This window comes from Salvelinus alpinus, chromosome 30 (assembly GCF_045679555.1).
Source record: "Salvelinus alpinus chromosome 30, SLU_Salpinus.1, whole genome shotgun sequence".
Lineage (NCBI taxonomy): Eukaryota > Metazoa > Chordata > Actinopteri > Salmoniformes > Salmonidae > Salvelinus > Salvelinus alpinus.
This window is the reverse complement of record NC_092115.1, coordinates 22,976,111-22,995,722: the sequence shown is the minus strand read 5'-3', so window position 1 is coordinate 22,995,722 and position 19,612 is coordinate 22,976,111. Positions and strand designations below refer to the sequence as shown.

Below are 19,612 nucleotides of genomic sequence, written 5' to 3'. Positions count from 1 at the left end.
TCAGGGGCAGAACGACAGATTTTTTTACCTTGTCAGCTCGGGGATTTGATCTTGCAGCCTTTCGGTTACTAGTCCAACGCTCTAACCACTAGGCTACAAGCCCCATCCTTTTTCCTCCAAACATAACGATGGTCATTACGGCCAAACAGTTCCATTTTTGTTTCATCAGACCAGAGGACATTTCTCCAAAAAGTACAATCTTTGTCCCCATGTGCATCTGCAAACCATAGTCTGGCTTTTTATGGCAGTTTTGGAGCAGTGGCTTCTTCCTTGCTGAGCGGCCTTTCAGGTTATGTCGATATAGGACTCGTTTTACTGGGGATATAGTTACTTTTGTACCCGTTTCCTCCAGCATCTTCACCAGGTCCTTTGCTGTTGTTCTGGGATTGATTTGCACTTTTTGCACCAAAGTACCTTCATCGCTAGGAGACAGAACGCGTCCCCTTCCTGAACGGTATAACGGCTGCGTGGTCCCATGGTGTTTATACTTGCATACTATTGTTTGTACAGATGAACGTGGTACCTTCAGACATTTGGAAATTGCTCCCAAGGATGAACCAGACTTGGAGGTCTACAATTTTCTTTCTGTGGTCTTGGCTGATTTCTTTTGATATTCCCATGATGTCAAGCAAAAAGGCACTGAGTGAAGGTAGGCCTTGAAATAAATCCACATGTACACCTCCAATTGACTCAAATGATGTCAATTAGCCTATCAGAAGCTTCTAAAGCCATGACATCATTTTCTGGAATTTTCCAAGCTGTTTAAAGGCACAGTCAACTTAGTGTATGTAAACTTCTGACCCACTGTAATTGTGATACAGTGAATTACAAGTGAAATAATCTGTCTGTAAATAATTGTTGGGAAAATGACTTGTGTCATACACAAAGTAGATGTCCTAACCGACTTCCCAAAACTATAGTTTGTTAACAAGAAATGTGTGGAGCGGTTGAAAAACGAGTTAATGACTCCAACCTAAGTGTATGTAAACTTCTGACTTCAACTGTATAATACAGTAGGCCGTCTCTCTCCCTCTCTCCTAGTTTCCTCTGAGTCTTACATCACATTGCTCATCATTATATAATCCAGTCAGTGAACAGCCTGCTTTTCATTATCATCAAGAAGAGTGTCTCATCTGATCTTCCACTGTGTGTGTGCGCGTCTGATCGGCTGTTGTCTGCCCTTCAAGCACAGACACAACGCAGCTGACTGAAATACCCGCGCAGTCCTACTCGCTCACACACATGAAATGTACATTAAGTGTGGTATTTTGAAGAAAGCAAGTGATTGCTGTGACAGAGGAATGTGTGTGCTTACAATGGAGGGGAATTAACTCAATATTAGAAAGGGTCAATAAAGTCAAATAAAGCCTTACCCTGCTCTTTTATTTGACGAATCTGCTTCACAGTTTCTTTCAAGATTGCACATTTGTCAGGCTTGACATTGAAGTTGTCAATGTCGTTGATGTTTGCAAAGATCAACTCCGCCAGTTCTTCAATGTATTTGTTTTCATGCTCCCGGTTTGGTTTTTCCGTGCTCCGCTTGGGGCTGTGGAGACAGAGACCGAGGTAAGACAACCGGCAACCCAGGGCACGTGAACAACACTGATTAGGAAAAATACTTTCACAGCAATACGTGTGGTGTCTTTTAATCAAAACTTAAGCAAGCAATATAGATAGCCTATACTTTAGATTAATAGACGGCAAGAAAAAAAACATGTCATTCTGTATTCTGTCATTGCATGATGGCACCCTATTCTCTACAAAGTGCAATTATTTTGATCACGTTCTGATCAAAACTAGTGCACTAAATAGGGAATAGGGTGCCATTTTGAACGGCGACATGCTCTCCGTATGACCGGTGTATAACCTGACTGCTGAATGACCTTCTAGAGCTTTGCATCGGAAAGGGATCCGTAACTAAGGTTGTGTTGAGGCGTAGGTGTGCGCGCACATATTGGAGAGGGATCTGTAAGAGCCCTAATCAAAAGTTGTGCACTATATAGAGGGAATAGGGTGCCATTTGGGACGCATACTATGGTTTTGTGTGTGTGTGTGTGTGTGTGTGTGTTTGACAGCTGATCTTACCTGGGCCCCAGGAGGTCCGGGCCACATTCTTTCCGCTTCAGAGACTCTCCCCTGGCAGCAGGGTCGGGGGTGTTGTCCCCCGCACTACTCATCTTCAGCAAATATCACCAACTACAGAAAGAGAGGAGGAGACACCATTAAGGCTCAAGCCTGATGAAGACCTTCAGGTTGAAACGTTGCAATTAACCCGCTGGAGCATTAATCAGTATACGGGTATCTACCAATATTTTATCCATACATGTTTTCTACCGTAGCACCTGCACGTTACTGGATGTCTGTACAATACATTTGAAACCAGATACATTTTAGGACAATGAGCGACCCAGAGACTAGCTACATCATTTAATTACTTGCTACTTATTCTTAGTGCAGTTTCAAAAAATACGGCTGTCGGTTAAGTAAGCATTTCACTGTAAGGTCTACACCTGTTCTATTCGGCACATGTGACTAATAAAATTTGATCATGCCGTTAAAATTGAATTGCAGATATGTTGTGGATCATAATTGTACTAACAAAATGTGTTGACAGCAGCTAGTGAACCTATGAGAGACTGAGATGGGTGTTAAATCATGACTGTCAGCCACAGATCTAGTACACGGCATCCCACAATAAGCTACGTTGTGTGGGAAGGCTAATTGTAAGAGGTGTCAATGTTTACCTCAACATAAGGCAATTTGTGTGGCTGTGTTATAGCATGGGCTTCGGTTTAACACGTCTCATCAAATCCAGGCAGAAGGTGATAGACCCGAGAGTATGGCCACCTTGTGTTTCTGCTCCATTTGCAGCCGAGGTACCCCTCCCCCCCACTAGTCTGTTTGTCCAAGACCCTTCACCGGTCAATGCTCTGTTTGTCATTTATAGAAGTAATGACGCATTTCCCCCCAGTGTTTTACCCAAAATGCTCAGCTTCCATCTACCCGGGCCGGCAACCGTATCTCACTGGGCCATGGCTCTGGTGGATCTGCTTTCACTTGAGGCCAAAGCCAGGCCACTGGTTCTGTTCAGCCTGCATTTACATAACAATGGCTGACTGTGACTTAACACCTTCTCACAAAGCAACTGTTTTGATTATGCAGAGGTTGTTGATTCTGCTCTTCACAAGTCCTCACTGTCAGCTCTAGCTATGGAAACAATTTCCCTAGTATAGTATATACACTGGTGTTACAGTCAAAAAGCAGCATAAGAGCGCCTCTAAAAGGGTGTATTACTAGGCCAGACCGAACAATATTGGAGACTTCACCCTGCATGGATCCCACATTGCACTCAATTCCCTTTATAGTACAGTACTTTGACCAGGGCTCTGGTCAAAAGCACTGCACTTTAAAGGGAATAGGGTGCAATTTGGGACACAGCACCTTAGTAGCCCAAACAGAGCTCTTTCCTTGTGCCCAGTATGTGTGGATGGCAACTAGGCTGACATTCAGGTCGTGCATTGGCTGATACTTGAAAAGTAACAATAAGAGACCTGTCAACAACAAGGGGCTGTGAACTATTGGTTTGTTCAGATCTCCACTTGCTTTTGCTGAAGCAGTAGCTATTCTTCTTGGAGTCCACACAAATACATGAAACAACAGTGGTACACAGAGACAAGAACAGTCACGCAAATAACGCTTAAAAAGAGGATAATCACAACTGATCTGAATAGACAGATTCGTGGCCTCATTCAAAATGGAACTGCTTTAGCCAAAACGATGGTTGTAAGCAAAAAGCATCACAGATTTCTGACTAACTTGTGAAAATACAATCCTACGGTGATCTGTATCTACCCGGAGGACAATTTAAATAAATTAATCATAATAAATGCCCCAATTCCTGAATAAATATAAATAAAAACAGCAAAAGCATATTATGTACAGTGAGGTTTCATTACATATGCGACAGTGTGGCCACCTAGCTCGTCTTTAGGGCAGTGGTGGTGTCAGCTAGCCTAGCGTTGAGCTGATCTGCTGGTGGAGCAGCAGAATAAATTACTAACAGGCCAGCACCTGATCATTACATAACACACAGCCTGGACCTGCCACTGAGCAGATGAGAGGAGTAGAGGGCCGGCTGGAGCAAATCTCCCTGCTCATCTAAATGAATAATCAGCCCACAGATCCTTACTGAGAGTACAGTGGCCCCATTCGATCAGGAGGATGAGAGGGAGGAGGGGAGTAGGAGGAGGAGCAGGGAGAGGAGGAAGGGATGAGGAGTGGGAGCAGGAGGAGTCTCAATCTACTTCTCTCATGTATGCATGGTTAGCAAATTTATACAGGAAGGAATCATTAGGGCTAATCACTTGATCAGTTAAATGAGAGAGAGAGCTCATCAAAGCTCTCATGAAACGAAACAGATCATACAATCATCTTGAGACGCTGTCAACTGATTGGGTATGTATGTATGTAAAGCTGTACTGTAGGCATTAGATAACAGTGAGAATATTGAAGACATCAGCCACCGTCCCATTTAGATTGTAGCACTTTCCATGATGCTGAGAAAAGTAGCTTGCCAAACTTTTGAGTTTAAAGTCAGAGCAGGTGTTTGGGAGAATATAATATTATGTAATAGAACGCTATATAGCCTACCCTGTGAAACAGCCTCTGATCCTGATGAAGAGACAAGAGATGCCCTCCTAAAGGTAATGGTAGTACAATACAACAGAGGCATGGTCACACATGACTCAGTAAACAGAGACGTATAGGTCCTGGTCAAAAGTAGTGCACCACACAGGGAATAGAGTGCCATTTGGGACACAGCCCATTGTAAACAGCCTGCTATTTGACTGGCTGCTTGCTCTAAATGCATAGACAGAGCCTACATCCTCATTCCATTACAAGGTAGCAGCTCAATGCATTCAGAAGTTACAAATCATTTCAGAATGTTGGCCATTCAGCCATTTCCACCACTGAGTAAAATAGCACACTATGGCCTTTGACTATTGTGATTTGGAGCAAGGTCTTCCAACTTATAATACTTTTTCACATTAAAAAAAGGTCAAAAGCCCTTTAAAAATGGTCTGATAACGTAGGAGTAACCTTAAGCCGGGATTCAATCCGATTGTGGGTTGTAGACGATGCAGCTTTTAATGGCAAATGTAGACACATTTGCAGAGATTTAGTGACATCTTCTTACTCCTCCTCGAAATGCAATGGAGGAAATGGGTCTTTATGACACCTTACATGCTGACTACACCAGGCAAGCGCATCTCATGCATATCGATTTTACCCACTCACACCAGACACGATCAATACACGCAGGTTGAAATATCAAAACAAACTCTAAACCAACTATATTAATTTGGGGACAGGTCGAAAGCATTAAAACATGTATGGCAATTTAGCTAGCTAGCTTGCTGTTGCTAGCTAATTTGTCCAGGGATATAAACATTGGGTTGTTATTTTACCTAAAATGCACAAGGTCCTCTACTCCGATAATTAATCCACAGATAAAAGGGTAAACTGAGTTTGTTTCTAGTAATCTCTCCTCCTTCAGGATTGTTCTTTGGAATTTATATTACAGTTGGCAACCAACTTTAAGGTGCAACTGGACCTCAGTTCATCTTTCAATAACCCACGTGGGTATACGCTCCTAACGCAGATGCTCGTTGACGCACTCGAGCAGTGTGGATGCAATGATTGAATAACACGTGTACATTTATTTTGCAATGCTCGCGCACGTAACGCAACCGGTGTGGCCAGCACATTAGTCTTCCAATTTCCACAGGTCCATAACACGTGAGGGAAAGTAGGCGTAAGACTCTAAAAATGTCCTTAATTTAAAAAAAAAAATAGTATGAATGTTTTAGGCATGCTGCACAAGACGATTAAAACAATTGTAATTATTTTATGGTTGAAAATAACACACTACATGACAAGTGATTCTCCCAAAAGCAGAACAGTGGTTTGTGTTTTGATCAGGAAGATAATCCCGCTAGGAAGCAGTGATCAATCCAACTGTTCATTCTTTAAATGGCTCAGTTGATCTCTGAACTGTTTTCTTCTCTCTGACGAAATTGTTTTTAAATGGTTTTACTTTTGAGGCACTTGGCTCTAATTTCATTAGCATTGGATTGGAAGGAGAAGATGCTGGGGTGTTAGCATTTTGTGGTAGGCTTCATCACTGTTAATTCATCAAGAGTGTGCCTGCCTCGAGCGGTGATGGAACAATCTGTCCCAGCATGCTTTCTGTGAGGGCACCACCCTCCTGGGAGCTGAGAATGGGGCCACATCGGATCAACGCCATGATGTCATAATCAGATGTAACTGCTCTCTTCATCATCATCATCCTCCCTGGAGAGTCAAGTGCTTTGACAAGAGTATCAAGGCTGGCCAGCACAACCAAATATAGGAATATATAAATCAAAATATTTCTGATCACATAGGCCTGATTGCTTTCCTGCGTAACTGAGTTCAGAAGAGCCTTATTGAGGATGTTGAGATACCACGCATGCAGACTGACATGACGTGGACCCTCTTAGTCAGTGAGATATATCAATCAGTTCGACTGTTGGAAGATGTCTAAGCCTGTACAGAGACGGAGGTCTAAGCCTGTATAAAACCTCACGGTAACAGGGCTGAAGCCCTCCCATCAGACATATACACTGGGTATTAAATCTTTAGTGTACATGCAGATTAGGAGCCTTCATTTTTCTGTAGCTACGTATGTTTGTGCGCAATCTCTGTTTGCAGCTGTTGTTTATCCTGTAACCTCTTCGCTGTCTGGGAGACAAAAGACATATGGACCAAAATAGACTAACACACACAGCCCAACACATTGGGTTGGCTAAAACAATGAAAATGTTCTTACTTTTTCAATTACTCTTGAAAACTAGCCCTTGGTGGGCTAAAATATCCTAATAAACAAAACCAAATTAAATACTGTGGTTTTTCCATTGTCACGCGAGTCAATTCCTAAACTGTAAATGACAAAAAGGGACAACTAACTCAACTCGCTGCTGCTCTGTTCTTTATTCTTACTCTTATTATCCATCCTGATGCCTAGCCACTTTACCCTGCCTTTATGTACATCTTTTTTTATTTCGTGTTATTGACTGTACGTTTGTTTATTCCATGTGTAACTCTGTGTTGTTGTCTGTGTCGCACTGCTTTGCTTCATCTTGGCCAGGTCGCAGTTGTGAATGAGAACTTGTTCTCAACTGGCCTACCTGGTTAAATAAAGGTGAAATATAAATAAATAAACAAATACCTTGTACCCCTGCACATTGATCTGATACTGGTGCGGCCAGGGAAGCAGCAGACTAAAATAATCAATTCAACGAGACGTCGGATGAGAGCTGGAGCCAGCCATTATCAGGCTGATCCCTCAGGTCAAATTGAATCAGGGCTCAGCCCTGGCCTGCCGACGTCCCCTGGCCCACTCACACTACCTGGGTATATCCCAAATGGCACCCTATTCGGTGCACTACTTTTGACCAGAGCTGTATGGTCCCTGGTCAAAAGTAGAGCACAAGTATAGGTAATAGGGTGCCATTTAAGATACACTCCCCTGCCTATGTCCCCTAGCCCCCCTCCCCTATAGTAAGGGTACACACTTAGCATTGCCAGCCGAGACAAAAGTCAGACCTAAATAAAAAAGGCACTTTAATGGCTATCAACCCTGGTCCAAGAGGCTGGCGTCCCTGCTCAGTCTTCAGTGGACAGCTATGGTACGTCCCAAACAGTACCCTATTCCTGTTGTAGTGTGCTACTTTTGACCAAGGCTCATATGCACTATATAGGGAATTAAAATGGGGAATAGGGTGCCATTTGGGACACAACCCATGACTCGCACCCCGTAGCGGAATTAGCAAACACTTCTCTTGTGAATTAATGGTGATATCATAGAATATCCAGAAGACTGGGTGTATCTAGAAGAAATGAGTCACTCCTAATAGACAGAAAGCATAGGACCAACCAGATGTTATCTGCTCAGCCCTGGCTGCTACCATTGGTAAAACAGGATAGGCATTTATAACAGTCTTTTGTGTTTTCCTAATTTACTGATGCCTTGTGACACTTGTGTGCTGGAATGTGCACCAAACGACTGACTGGGTGCGCGCTGTGAAGTGAAGTGCAGTCCAAGTGTGCTCATCGTCAATGACCCACTTCTGTCCCATTAATACATCCCAAATTGCTATTTGAATGAAGCGAACAGTCAATGTAATTTACTTAGAATTAGTCCAAATTATCCTCTAAGAAATATTTCTGTACACTGACTGAGCACACAAAATTGGTTCAGATTTTGCTCAATGGGCCGATGGAAGGCAACATGAAAATAACAGGCTGACCTTACATTACAGCCTGTGTGGGCTTGACAATGTCTGTGTCAGAAATGGCACCATATTCCTTATATAGGCCTATTGGGCTCTGGTCAAAGGTAGTGCACTACATAGGGAGCCATTTGGGACACAACCAATGTTATAATGCATTGATCATGGAACCAGATCAATACCATTGAACACACTTACACTGTGGCAAACTAGTTTTGGCCTGCGGCCCACCTGTTGCTGTCACCTGGCCTATGCTTTTCTATGCCAGGCAAGAAGCCGGCAGGGTGAGAGGTGTGTTAAAGAGCCAGGTTCACCTTCCTCAGCCCTCTACTGAAGAGATGCCCCATGACCAACAGCTAGGGGCCTACTATACAACTTGGTCAAAAAAACAAATAGTATGTAGTACACTACTTTTGACCAAAGCCCAATGAAATGCACTTCTGAGCCCTCGTGTCTGATGACAGGATCCAGAAGCCTAAATTCATTACTGTCAGTTAACTGTACACATTTATTTGGCCACACATTCACAGCTCTATATACAAAGTTAATTTAGTATCCCAGCCCCCTCACCAGACTGGTGGCCCTCTGGGTTGTTTACAGAGGGGCTTGTCCTGTTCATCTCCGGTGGCATCAGTAGGACTGCTGACAGCACACAACAAAGAGCTAATGGAATGTTCTGTGGACATTTAAATTCCTCTCAGGATACCGTAGGAAGTTTGAAATACACAACATAGATAAAAATCACACACACAAAACACTCACCTAAAAACAGCAACAATTCTATACCAAGAAACAAACAATTCTAAACTTAATGTAATCTCCTCCATTGGGAAACAATAGCTATTTATTCCATTCCTTGATTACTTACCCCTTTGACCAAACATGGGTCCATAAATCAACAGTGTCTGACCCATGGCTACTGTAGATTCAGTTTCACAGCAAAAACAGGAGAAGCCCTCCCATATAGCCTGGTTAACGTTGAGCCCAGGCAGACAGGCAGTCACAACGCTGTACACACTACGCAGCGATGTAGACAGAGACACATGCTGGAGCAAGGACATGCACAAACAGCAGATTACCTCCTGTGTCATCTGCTCCTAATGACAGCTGACAAACTACAGCACAAATCCCCTCAGAGCCGCAGCCGATGATCTCCAATCCCCTCCCCCACTCTTCCCTGGCCCCGCCTCCGGAAATCCAGCAGCTAGAGAGAGCAGAGAGCACTCGAAAATTCCAATAGTTTATGATGCCAGGCCCCAAAAAGTGGTTTCCCTTTTCACCAAGATAATGGCCTGCTCTTGTCACATGAGACAAAGCAGAGGCAACAATGGGCTGGCAAAAGACAAAAGAAGTGTGTGTGTTTTAAACACAGCAGGCAGCTGGCTTTCGTTTCACTAGCCAGTCAACCTGCAGAGGCCTGTCGCTTCTCTTTACTTTCACTTTGCAGATCATTACATAACATCAATATTTGGTTTATAACAGTTCTATAGAACCAACAAATGGCTTGTTGTCATAGAGGTATGCATGTCAGTAAATGTAGATTGTTGTTAGATACAAATATAGTATACACTATATTATACACCGTTGGCTAGCGTCCTGTACAGGGGTTGTACTTGTACATCAAACAGCCTCACGCCCTCGGAAACACGAGACAGGCTCCTCCTGCCTTATGGCTCAGACAAGGCTTAAGTGTCTTGTAGTAAACAGGACGGTTCCAAAGCAGAAATGGCACAATATCAGGGAGGGAATGAGAACGGTTGATTCAGCTGACTCACCTTGGCTTATGAAATGCATCCTTCTTAACGAACTTCTGCTGCAGGTTTCCTTCAGGTATCACCCACTCCTCTCTTTGAAGGCCTGAACAAGAGGCATACTACAGTTTGATCCAAACCCAAAGACACATTTACTGTACATTCAATTGACTCGAGAGCTATAGTTAATTTTTCAATACAATCAGCCAAGTTCCACAGACACATTGCTAATTTGCATTAGTTGAACCTGCGAGGACCGGTAGCTATACCATGATTACCTCACTTCAACGTGTGAGCAGCATGACATGAAATTGAAAGCAACAAGTCAGAAAGCACTGCAGTAAGAGAAAGAGTAGAAAGGTGGTGTTTGTCTGATTTGTACTGTATGACAGACGCTGTATGACAGACGCTCAGCAGGCTGCAGCCTCAAACCACAGAGAACTTAAAGATGCACCTGGTCCCAGAAAGACCAAAGGGAGGTGTGGGGAGTGGGGCCTACAGCTGATCCTAACACACCATCCCATTCAGAGGGAGGAGCAGGGCCTAGGAGCAGGGCCTAGGACCTAGCACACACTGGTTGTATTTCAGGGTTTCTTCTTTCATTGCATATTGATGTAGGCCTACATCCATCACATCTCCTGTTAAGTGAATTTCAAAAATATGCAGGACAAAAGCAAGTCAAATAGGCTTCAAATGAGAACAGGTGCTGTGTGCGCACACAAAGCAGTTGCAGACACAGTCCAGCATTGAACAGGGACAGGTTAAATCTCCCCAAGTCAGTCAGGGCTATCATGTAATGCTGTGTGTTGAGAGCAGCAGTGCTTTCCTCCTGCTGTAACTTGATCTCCACCAACCACAGGGCCCCGAGAGAGAGGGGATGGGTGGGGGAGCATGGCCAGAGGACATCAGCTTTCTGTTGATAGTCAATCAGTTAAAGGAATAATTCACAACAGAACAATGAGCTATGCTTAGGATGTACACTACCAGTCAAAAGTTTGGACACCTATTCATTCTGGGGGTTTTCTTAATTTTTTTACTAATTTCCTACATTGTAGAATAGTGAAGACATCAAAACTATGAAATAACACATGGAATCATGTAGAAACCAAAAAGAATTGTTAAACAAATCAAAATATTTATATATATTTGAGATTCTTCAATGACAGTTTTGCATTGGCTCATTCCCCCCGGAATGAACCAATGACAGGGCAGCTCGAAGAGCAATGCTGGCTCACCCAGATCAATTCATTTGATCCAGTCATGTGATCTGAACACAACACACATCAGGATAAAATGGCACCTCACTCAGATGGAATTTCTCTCCTGGTTGATGGCTTGAAGCTACAGTAGATACCCGAGCGGATCTCTCAGACCTTTGGCCGAGTGCTTACAAGTCATTACTCAATCGACACGGAATGCTGTCATGAATTTTAATTTGTCCAACTGGCTCATGGTAGACTTTGCCCCCTGCCTGCACAGATCTAAAATCCGATTTTTCTCAACCAATCCAAGCCTTAGCCATTACACGGTACAAAGTACAGCTGATCTTAGATCTGTAGAAAGTAAATATTGTTTTCTCCATAGTGTTTTCTAGGTGTCTAGTTTCACATCTGTACACCAACATAGTAAACTACAGAAGCACATGCGATGGTAGTGATCCTTAAACCATTTTACACACACACACTTCCAGGCTATGATTAATTTGTGTTACCAAGCAACCAGATGGTAAGCATCTAGCCTTAGAAGCCTTTTGTCATTATGGTATTGCAACAAATACTTCTTGCCTTCCGATGTCAGCAGTGATGACAGTTAGGATGTTAAATGGTCGATATCATGATCACATTGTAATACCTGATGATTTTACATTGATCCTAACTTAAAACCACCATAACCACAAACTTATTTGGCACAATTAAGCCTTGTTCACAATGGTAGTTTGAAATCACTCAAATCCCCCCTTTTTTTTTTTGCATGTCCGACTCAAATCTGTTATTTTTCCTGCAGTCTAAACAGCCAAAAAGCATATGGAATCTGATATTTCAAGCCACATTTCAAACCACCTTGGCCATGCGACTGGTCTCTGAAATGTCAAATTTGATTTATTTGCCCTCAAGTGGTTTTTAAACTGCTATTTGGCATATCTTGTTGCTTGCTAGCTATTCTGTTGACAGTTTGCCAAGAACATGTGGTAGCTAACTAGCTTGTTAATTGTTTATAAAACAAATGAGTGAATGTGATAGAAAGCTAAACAGCTAGCTAGCTAGCCAGTTCAGTTCTGTGGCTAGCCAAAAATGACTAGCTTTGAAAGTTGGATCATCTTATCCTTTGATGCTTTAAAAAAATAAAAATAAAAAAATAAGTTCTTACACAATGATTTTGAACATTCAAAGCAACTGGGAAACATCCATGACAGACATTGTTGTCACTTTAGCTTGCTACATAACGTCTGAGTGATCAGAAGCATGAGAACCACTACCAAATCAGCCTACACCACTCGTTACTATAATAACTATTGTAGCCATGTCAGCAAATAACTGCTGTCTGAACACACACACAAATCCAGTTTGGTCACTTGTAACTTGGTGTTTGGACAGTCAATATTCCAAAACAGAACTGAAACACAAAGCTGATTTGAGCATTAAGGCCTGCAGTGTGAACAAGGCTTCAGAGTTTATTGGTAGGCTTTTCACATCCATACTACCTAATATTATTCCAGGCTAATTCATGCAACCACTGCCTCCAGGTTTCTCTACACATGCAGGCAAATACTGCAGAACAATACTTGTCCTAACCACTGGTGGAGTTAACATGCGAGCACCTACATGAAAATGCTCCTGACCTTTCTCACAGCAATGTGGGATTCCCAAAGAAGAAAATAACATTCTAAACAAAACAGAGGTTGGATCCAAGCATGCAGGCTTGGCTGCTAGTCATGTTAGCCCACAGTGCTTCACACAGGGTGTAGCACAGGGGAGACTTTACCACCAGGGCCCTGTCACATAGCTGCAGAATTATGGCCACAGCTCAAACCAAATTAGCACTTGTTATGCAACCCTGGACTTGGCTCCCTGGCCACTGGTTCATTCTGCTGCATTCCCTCTTGTTTGCTGGGTGGCCTAGAAACAGTTTACCATGGTGGGTTGTGACTGTGTGTGTACACCATTGCTGCATTTACACAGGCAGCCCAATTCTGATATTTTTTTCACGAATTGTGTCTTTTGACCAATCAAATCAGCTCTTTTGCCAACAATTTGGCAAAATATCAGAATTGGGCTGCCTGTGTAAATGCAGCCTAAGTACACTTATTCGACTGTGTGTGTGTGCGGACTGTACACTGAGGGGTTCACACACACAGATACACCATTTGAACCAGTCTCCTCCTCAGTCCAGTATGTTACATCCACCATTTCATGACAGTAATTGCTATTTTTCTACATTGCTGAATGCTAGAAAGGAATGGACCGCTTGTTGTAAGGTGACAGTCCACCCATGAACCGTCATTGAGGTATTTGAGGAGATGACTGCCAGAGGGTGGCAGCACCATATACACACACACTCTGTCCTGGGAAGTGCCCTTGTAAGCAGCACTGGCCTGCATGCACTTGGAAGAAAACTGTAATGTGACTAATTCTCCAGTACCGAGCTAGGTCCAATCATTTAGAATTGTAGTCACCCTACAGAGCCATTCTGTCCCACAGTATGGTGGACAACATATAAACAAACAATGCTGTTGTATCATAACCTGGTCTGCATTGTATACAAAGATAAAAGGTAATGAAATGAAATGAATCCATATGAATAGATCAATTGAACAACTGTGACAGGAACTGGGCACGCTAAAGTAAAAGAGAAAATGTATGTCCAAAAGATAGAATTCCAATAGTAACATGAACGCAGAATGGACATTCAAGGGCCCTGGATAAATTAATAATCATACTGTAGTAGTACACAGCCTCTCATAACTAGGCCACATAAGAACAGATATACAATACAATTACTGAGAAGCAGAGCATTACCCTGGAATTTCAATGGCCAGTGGAGGAAAGCACAAGGTGAGATGTAGGTTAGAGCACTCAATTTACTGATGCAGCGCTTCAAATATCAGAGTTCTGATTACTTTGAAATGAGTAAATAAACTCAAAGCAAAAGAAATAACTGATGTTGCTGTGATTTCAGCAGACGGGAGATGGGATTTAAGATGGGATTTAAGTTCAGGCAGGGCTGTGACATCAAGGAATTTTCAATAATGGTTATTGGTCAGCCAAATGATCGCAGGTCACTGTTATAATCGTTTGAATAGTATTGTTTCCATATAAAATATATATATATGAAAAGGCACACATTTTTCTCCTCTCCTGACTGCATATTCTGCTGCTGAAGTGAAGGTGGCATAGCCTAGGCAACCAGACTCCTTTCCTAAAACACCTAGGTTGTTTCAGCAAGGAGCAACACAGTTTCATCGCAGCTGTAAAGAGTTCATGTTACCACAGACAATAGAGTAAACTGCAAGACTGCCTGGCCTGTCTTCAGTCAGCTGTTCATTCCACAAATAAACAAAATATAATAAAAACGGTTATGACGGTTATTTTATTTTAGTCGGTTACACGATAACTTTGCAAGCCCTAAATTCATGTTTAGCCTGCAGAAACCTGCTTGAGAAAAACTGCCCATCGATCAAAATATGCAGGCAGGCAAGTTCCCATTCAGTTGTCAAAGCGTGGGTTGGGACAAGCATGCATTGGCAGGCAAGCTGCAGAAGGGCGAGCAGGCTACTATTCCCCATCGTTTATCAGTTCAATTATGACAGCCAACTACAAGCTGAAAGTTTGAGAGGGTTTATCTACTGTTCCCTCATTAGATTGTAGCTAATTTCATTCTGGTATTTTGTGGCTTTTGGCGAATGCTTTTCTAATTATCAAAAATGTCACTGTTGCTACTGCCTGTAAACACAGTCAAAGTTCAAAGTAAATGATGGCCGGCCCATGTGGAAAATTGCTTATTTGCATATAGACCTACTGTAGCTCCGATTGGCTATGGTGAACCGGTCTGTGTAGAGTTCGGTCCTTGACCAGACTGACACGTTTTTATTAGGTGTTATTTACTGAATTGTCCAAATGCATGGCCGCTTTCCCACTCTATATTGCATTAGAATTTTTCACAAAAGTCTTCGTCTACGTCATTCCCCAACATTCTATGGAAGTATGAAAACGTGAAAATGACCATAGCTAAGTGCTCGCTACTCAGAAAATGTAAAGTTAATTTTTTTAAAGGCATCATATTCTTTCTGGGGGTGAATATGAACAGATTTAAATAAGATTTCATGCCAAGAGCGTTGGGCCAGTAACCGAAAGGTTGCTGGTTTAAATCCATGAGCCAACTGGGTGAAAAATCTACCAGTGTGCCCTTGAGCAAGGCACTTAACCCTAATTGCTCCCATATGTTTCTCTGGATAAATGTATCTTAAATGCCTAAAATGTAAAATGCTAAAACACTGTCAGTTCCACTTTAAATGTTAAGTACAGTCATCGAGCTATGCAATGAAATGGCATCCCTTCCAAATCACTCGCTGTGTACTGTATGTTTGAAGCACATGCCAAGTCTTCTGCATAGCTTACTAAATAATGGCAAATGAACAGGCTAAAAGGCTCTAAAGCGATAAGCAAAATAAGATCGAAAATACTATATGTTCCATTACTAAACAAATATAAAGTTGCCCATCTCTGTCAACAAAGTTCAGTTTTTCATGTAAGATTCGTGCATTTAATAATGAAAAGATGGACAATGACAGAACAAGGAAAGCGGCTGTGTGATGCAATAGCTTTCCAAGTTCACTGGTGTGCAATACAGAAGCAGAGAATAAAGTCTTTAAAGGGCCACTAGTCCAATATTAAGAGATTCTCTACCAATAGATCCAGCCTTTCGTCCAATCTTTATATTTCTACTCTAATAGCAGTTTGACTTATTAGGTAATATCTCACTATGGATAACACTACACACCTGCCATATGGTCAACCTTCTGCAGGACAATGTATTGGTGGCCCACTGGCCCTGCTCAATCTTTACTAGCAATTTAAAGCTGATGATTCATTATCACACAGTAACACAGAGATTCTCACAACAAGGCAAGCAATAAAATAATACTATGATTGAGATATTTGTTTTAACCGTTTAGGTGATAGTCACTGATAAACCAACAGTTAGGTTATAGGAACGAATTGCCAAATATTTGTGTTTTGGAGAAAAAAATTATAAAAATTGAACAGTTATAGATAACTCCTGTGGGAAGACTTGCGTCACGTTCGCCATATGACGTCACTCAAAGGTTGAACAGTTGAAGTCAAAATGATATTCCTTTGAATGTGTCAATGTGATTGATATATTGTTGCACTTCTCAGATCGCAAAAGTTTCTAACAGTGTTAAATAGTTGATAAAACGGATCACCAATCGAAAATGTGGTGCCTTGCTTGCTGAGGATTTCCTACTTGAAATCATACGCCAGTGACGTTTGGTTTCTTCAACCACATCTGTTCTTTTGGTTTCAATAAGCTATTTTGCATTATGCAAAAACCTCGAACTACGTGCAATGTTTACCACTATATCCGCTATCGATGTCGTTGTTCAATCTTCAAATGAATTTGCAAATAGAAATCTCCTTCAACTTCTCTCTGAAACTCAAACACAGTAGCCTATAGACTCACAAGCCAAAACAAATGTGATTTACATTGCTTAGTAGCCTAAACAAAGTTAAACTTCAGCAACGCTTCAAAACAAAACTAGTGTGGAAGTAATCTTCGAACCATCTAAAGAAATATCTCGCTTCAGATAACAAGCAACAACGCAGCTTCCCAATGGTAAACCTAAACTGACATTATGGATTATAGCATATATATCTGCACAAAAACATATTTCTTCACTACAAAATGCATATATTGTAAGTTACTCTCCATAACTTACCGTAACTTGAAGTCCCATAAATGTGAACTGCTATGTCAGGACCTTCGTACTCGTGAATCGGCAATGTAACAGCACTGCCGCCATGTTCCTCTGCGATGACTGGGTGCTTGTTTATCATGCCCGTAGTCCTCCCCCACACGCGCAGCGCACCAGCCCTCATTACCACAATAGACTTTGCTGCTCACAGAACAGAAGGACAAAATAATGACACTGCAGCCAGCCATAACAGCTTAAAGGCAGACAGACTCATGGTATCAATGCGGCCGATTAAAGTTTGTTAACAATGTATTTTTTTTAACTTGAATAGGTTGACCCTGCTGTGCTTACTCAGAAGTGTTTTAGTCATATCGTCCTTTAAGGTTGAATTTAAATAATGAAACATTACATTTTGGAGTCTTTCAAATGTAGGCTACCAACAAACACCCCGTCATTTTAGGCCCAAATTAATGAGTGAAAAAGTGTGCCTTACTCTTCAGGTTTGTATTTGATGTTAGGCTTTGTATTTGCCATGCAGCCCAAGCTACAACACATTAATATAAGTAGGAGTCAATTAACATGCCTCCACACAAACACAGTAAGATAGTGCCTCTCTTCACATTAGGAATTTTGTCTCTATGGCATGGTAAAAATGTCTCAGGCAGATGTTCGAACTGCTCATAAATCATCTGGGTCCAAACCATAGAGCTAGATAGAGGACTCTAGTGCCCAAAAGCCAGTTAACATGGGCAGTGCCATTGAGGACTTTCATAATTCTTAACTAGTCAACTGGGTGGGACTTCCCATGAGTTAAGGAACGATCACAATTCCATCCACATCAGGAGGGATCAGCCAATTAATTATACTCCTGAGCAAACATTCCATAAATGCAGGTGGCAGTAAATCGACAACTTTGGTTTTATACCTGTTCAAACAACACAATCCAGGTGGTAGTATGTACCCTTTCAGTTTGTTTACAAACTTATAGAAGTAGTAGAAGACAAAAATGTACTACTTCAAAATGGAGATGGCTTCAATGGTGCTGCCCATGCTCTCAAAGACACCATAAGGGGACAGATACAATGTTGCATCCTCAAAATATCCATAGAACCAATTAGGCTACTTACTTTCCCCCGTTTCTGCCTTTATAGTGGCCATAGCCACTTACTAATTGGCCAAACCTGCTGTTGATAAAATAAATTGTTGTTAAATAATGTGCTTCAATTAAATGGAGATTGTTTGGGGAAGGTAAAGGGTTTGTACATTTTGAAAGAGGGACTCGTGTAGCTATTTCTCTGCCTTATGTTATACTCGTTTCATGCTTTTTAGCAGTATTTTACACCTTTTAATTCTCTATCCTGTAAATATAATATTTATCTAGTTTGAGAAATTTGGTGGATTTAGTTCCATACATTTCATAGGGTGGAATTAAGGGCAGCCAATCATTGCTTTGGTTGCCTATTACAGTTTCAAAATCACAATTCAGTAGTACATTCAAAAGCCACCCCAACCCACCAACCTACTCAATGTTTTTTCTGGTTCAATGAAAGTCAATTAACTAAGTAAACCAGACCCAGCTGCTATTGCATTGGTGCCTATGGGAGACCCTCCCCGTTAAATAGACCGGAACTGACCTTGGTAGAATGTCAGCCTATAATGGCATAGATTTAGCATTTAGCCCACAAGCAGGGAACCACTCAACAAGCAACAACATTAGGATATTACCAATTGCCTTCCAAACATTGAGTGGGTTGTCTCTTGCTTCCACTTCCGTCTCTGATTCTACTCCTCTTTCTCATTTTCCAGTTCGTTTATTCTTTCTTTGATAAACACTGCCACCTTGTGAGTATTTCTCAGAGTGACGTTAGCGCATGCATTAGCGTTGATCATGGTCCTCCATACAAAGTTTAAATTGCACAATAAGCAAAAGGCAATGAATGATGAAATTAGAACGTTCAGTCGCGTTTTGTTCTATTTTGAAAAAGTATAATTTATTAGGCATCTGCACATTTTGCATTATGGAGTCATATAGTTTGATCTTGGTGTTTCAATTGGAAAATCAGCGTGATCTTGGTTGAAATGAACTCTTTGCACAGGGTTTCAATTTATATGTGCTTATCTTGAGTTCAGCTGTCCCTAGGCACATACCGAAGTTCAAATGATGTCCTCAAATGTCCAAAGTCGGCATGTTAAAAATGGATGAAAGGTGGCCACCAGTACATTGGTAGCGCCCTAAATTGATGTGCCGGGCCAGCTATACTCTTCTTTCACATTTCAACTTTCTCCTTTGGCTGTATTCAGACAGTACAGACACAATCATTTAATTGATATGAAGAATAACTTCATATTCTTGCAAAATACTCTTCATATCACACCAAACCAAGCTCATTTGTGCGTTGCACAGGGAAATCCAAGATCTCAAGTGTCCTTTGTCGTATTAAAGTGTGGATCACAAACTACTCTTCCATTTATTTGTGTGAGAAGATTCATCACTGGCTGAATGAAAATTGGAGACAAAATTATAAACATCTAGAACATAGTATTACAGTACATTAATCAAATAGTGTAACATAAGATGACAATTTAATTGAGAGAAA

At 41.7% G+C, this 19,612-nt stretch overlaps 1 protein-coding gene across 8 annotated transcripts in view; it reads right to left on the bottom strand.

The window, feature by feature from the left end:
- Nucleotides 1–17,192, bottom strand: part of LOC139560660 (nuclear receptor coactivator 2-like) — a 68,845-nt gene extending 51,653 nt beyond the window's left edge. For 5 of the 8 annotated variants that reach the window (XM_071377646.1, XM_071377652.1, XM_071377650.1 and 2 more), the window contains exons 1-4: nucleotides 17,040–17,192; nucleotides 10,109–10,190; nucleotides 2,086–2,196; nucleotides 1,374–1,546 (exon numbers count right to left, since the gene is read on the bottom strand). In XM_071377646.1, coding sequence (XP_071233747.1) covers nucleotides 1,374–1,546; nucleotides 2,086–2,177 — 265 coding nt within the window. In that variant the 5' untranslated portion in view covers nucleotides 2,178–2,196; nucleotides 10,109–10,190; nucleotides 17,040–17,192. Of the gene's footprint in view, nucleotides 1–1,373; nucleotides 1,547–2,085; nucleotides 2,197–8,903; nucleotides 9,015–9,201; nucleotides 9,446–10,108; nucleotides 10,191–17,039 lie in introns of those variants that run through there. The other 3 variants (XM_071377647.1, XM_071377648.1, XM_071377649.1) reach the window with 3 other exon arrangements.
- Between the last annotated feature and the right edge of the window lie 2,420 nt (nucleotides 17,193–19,612).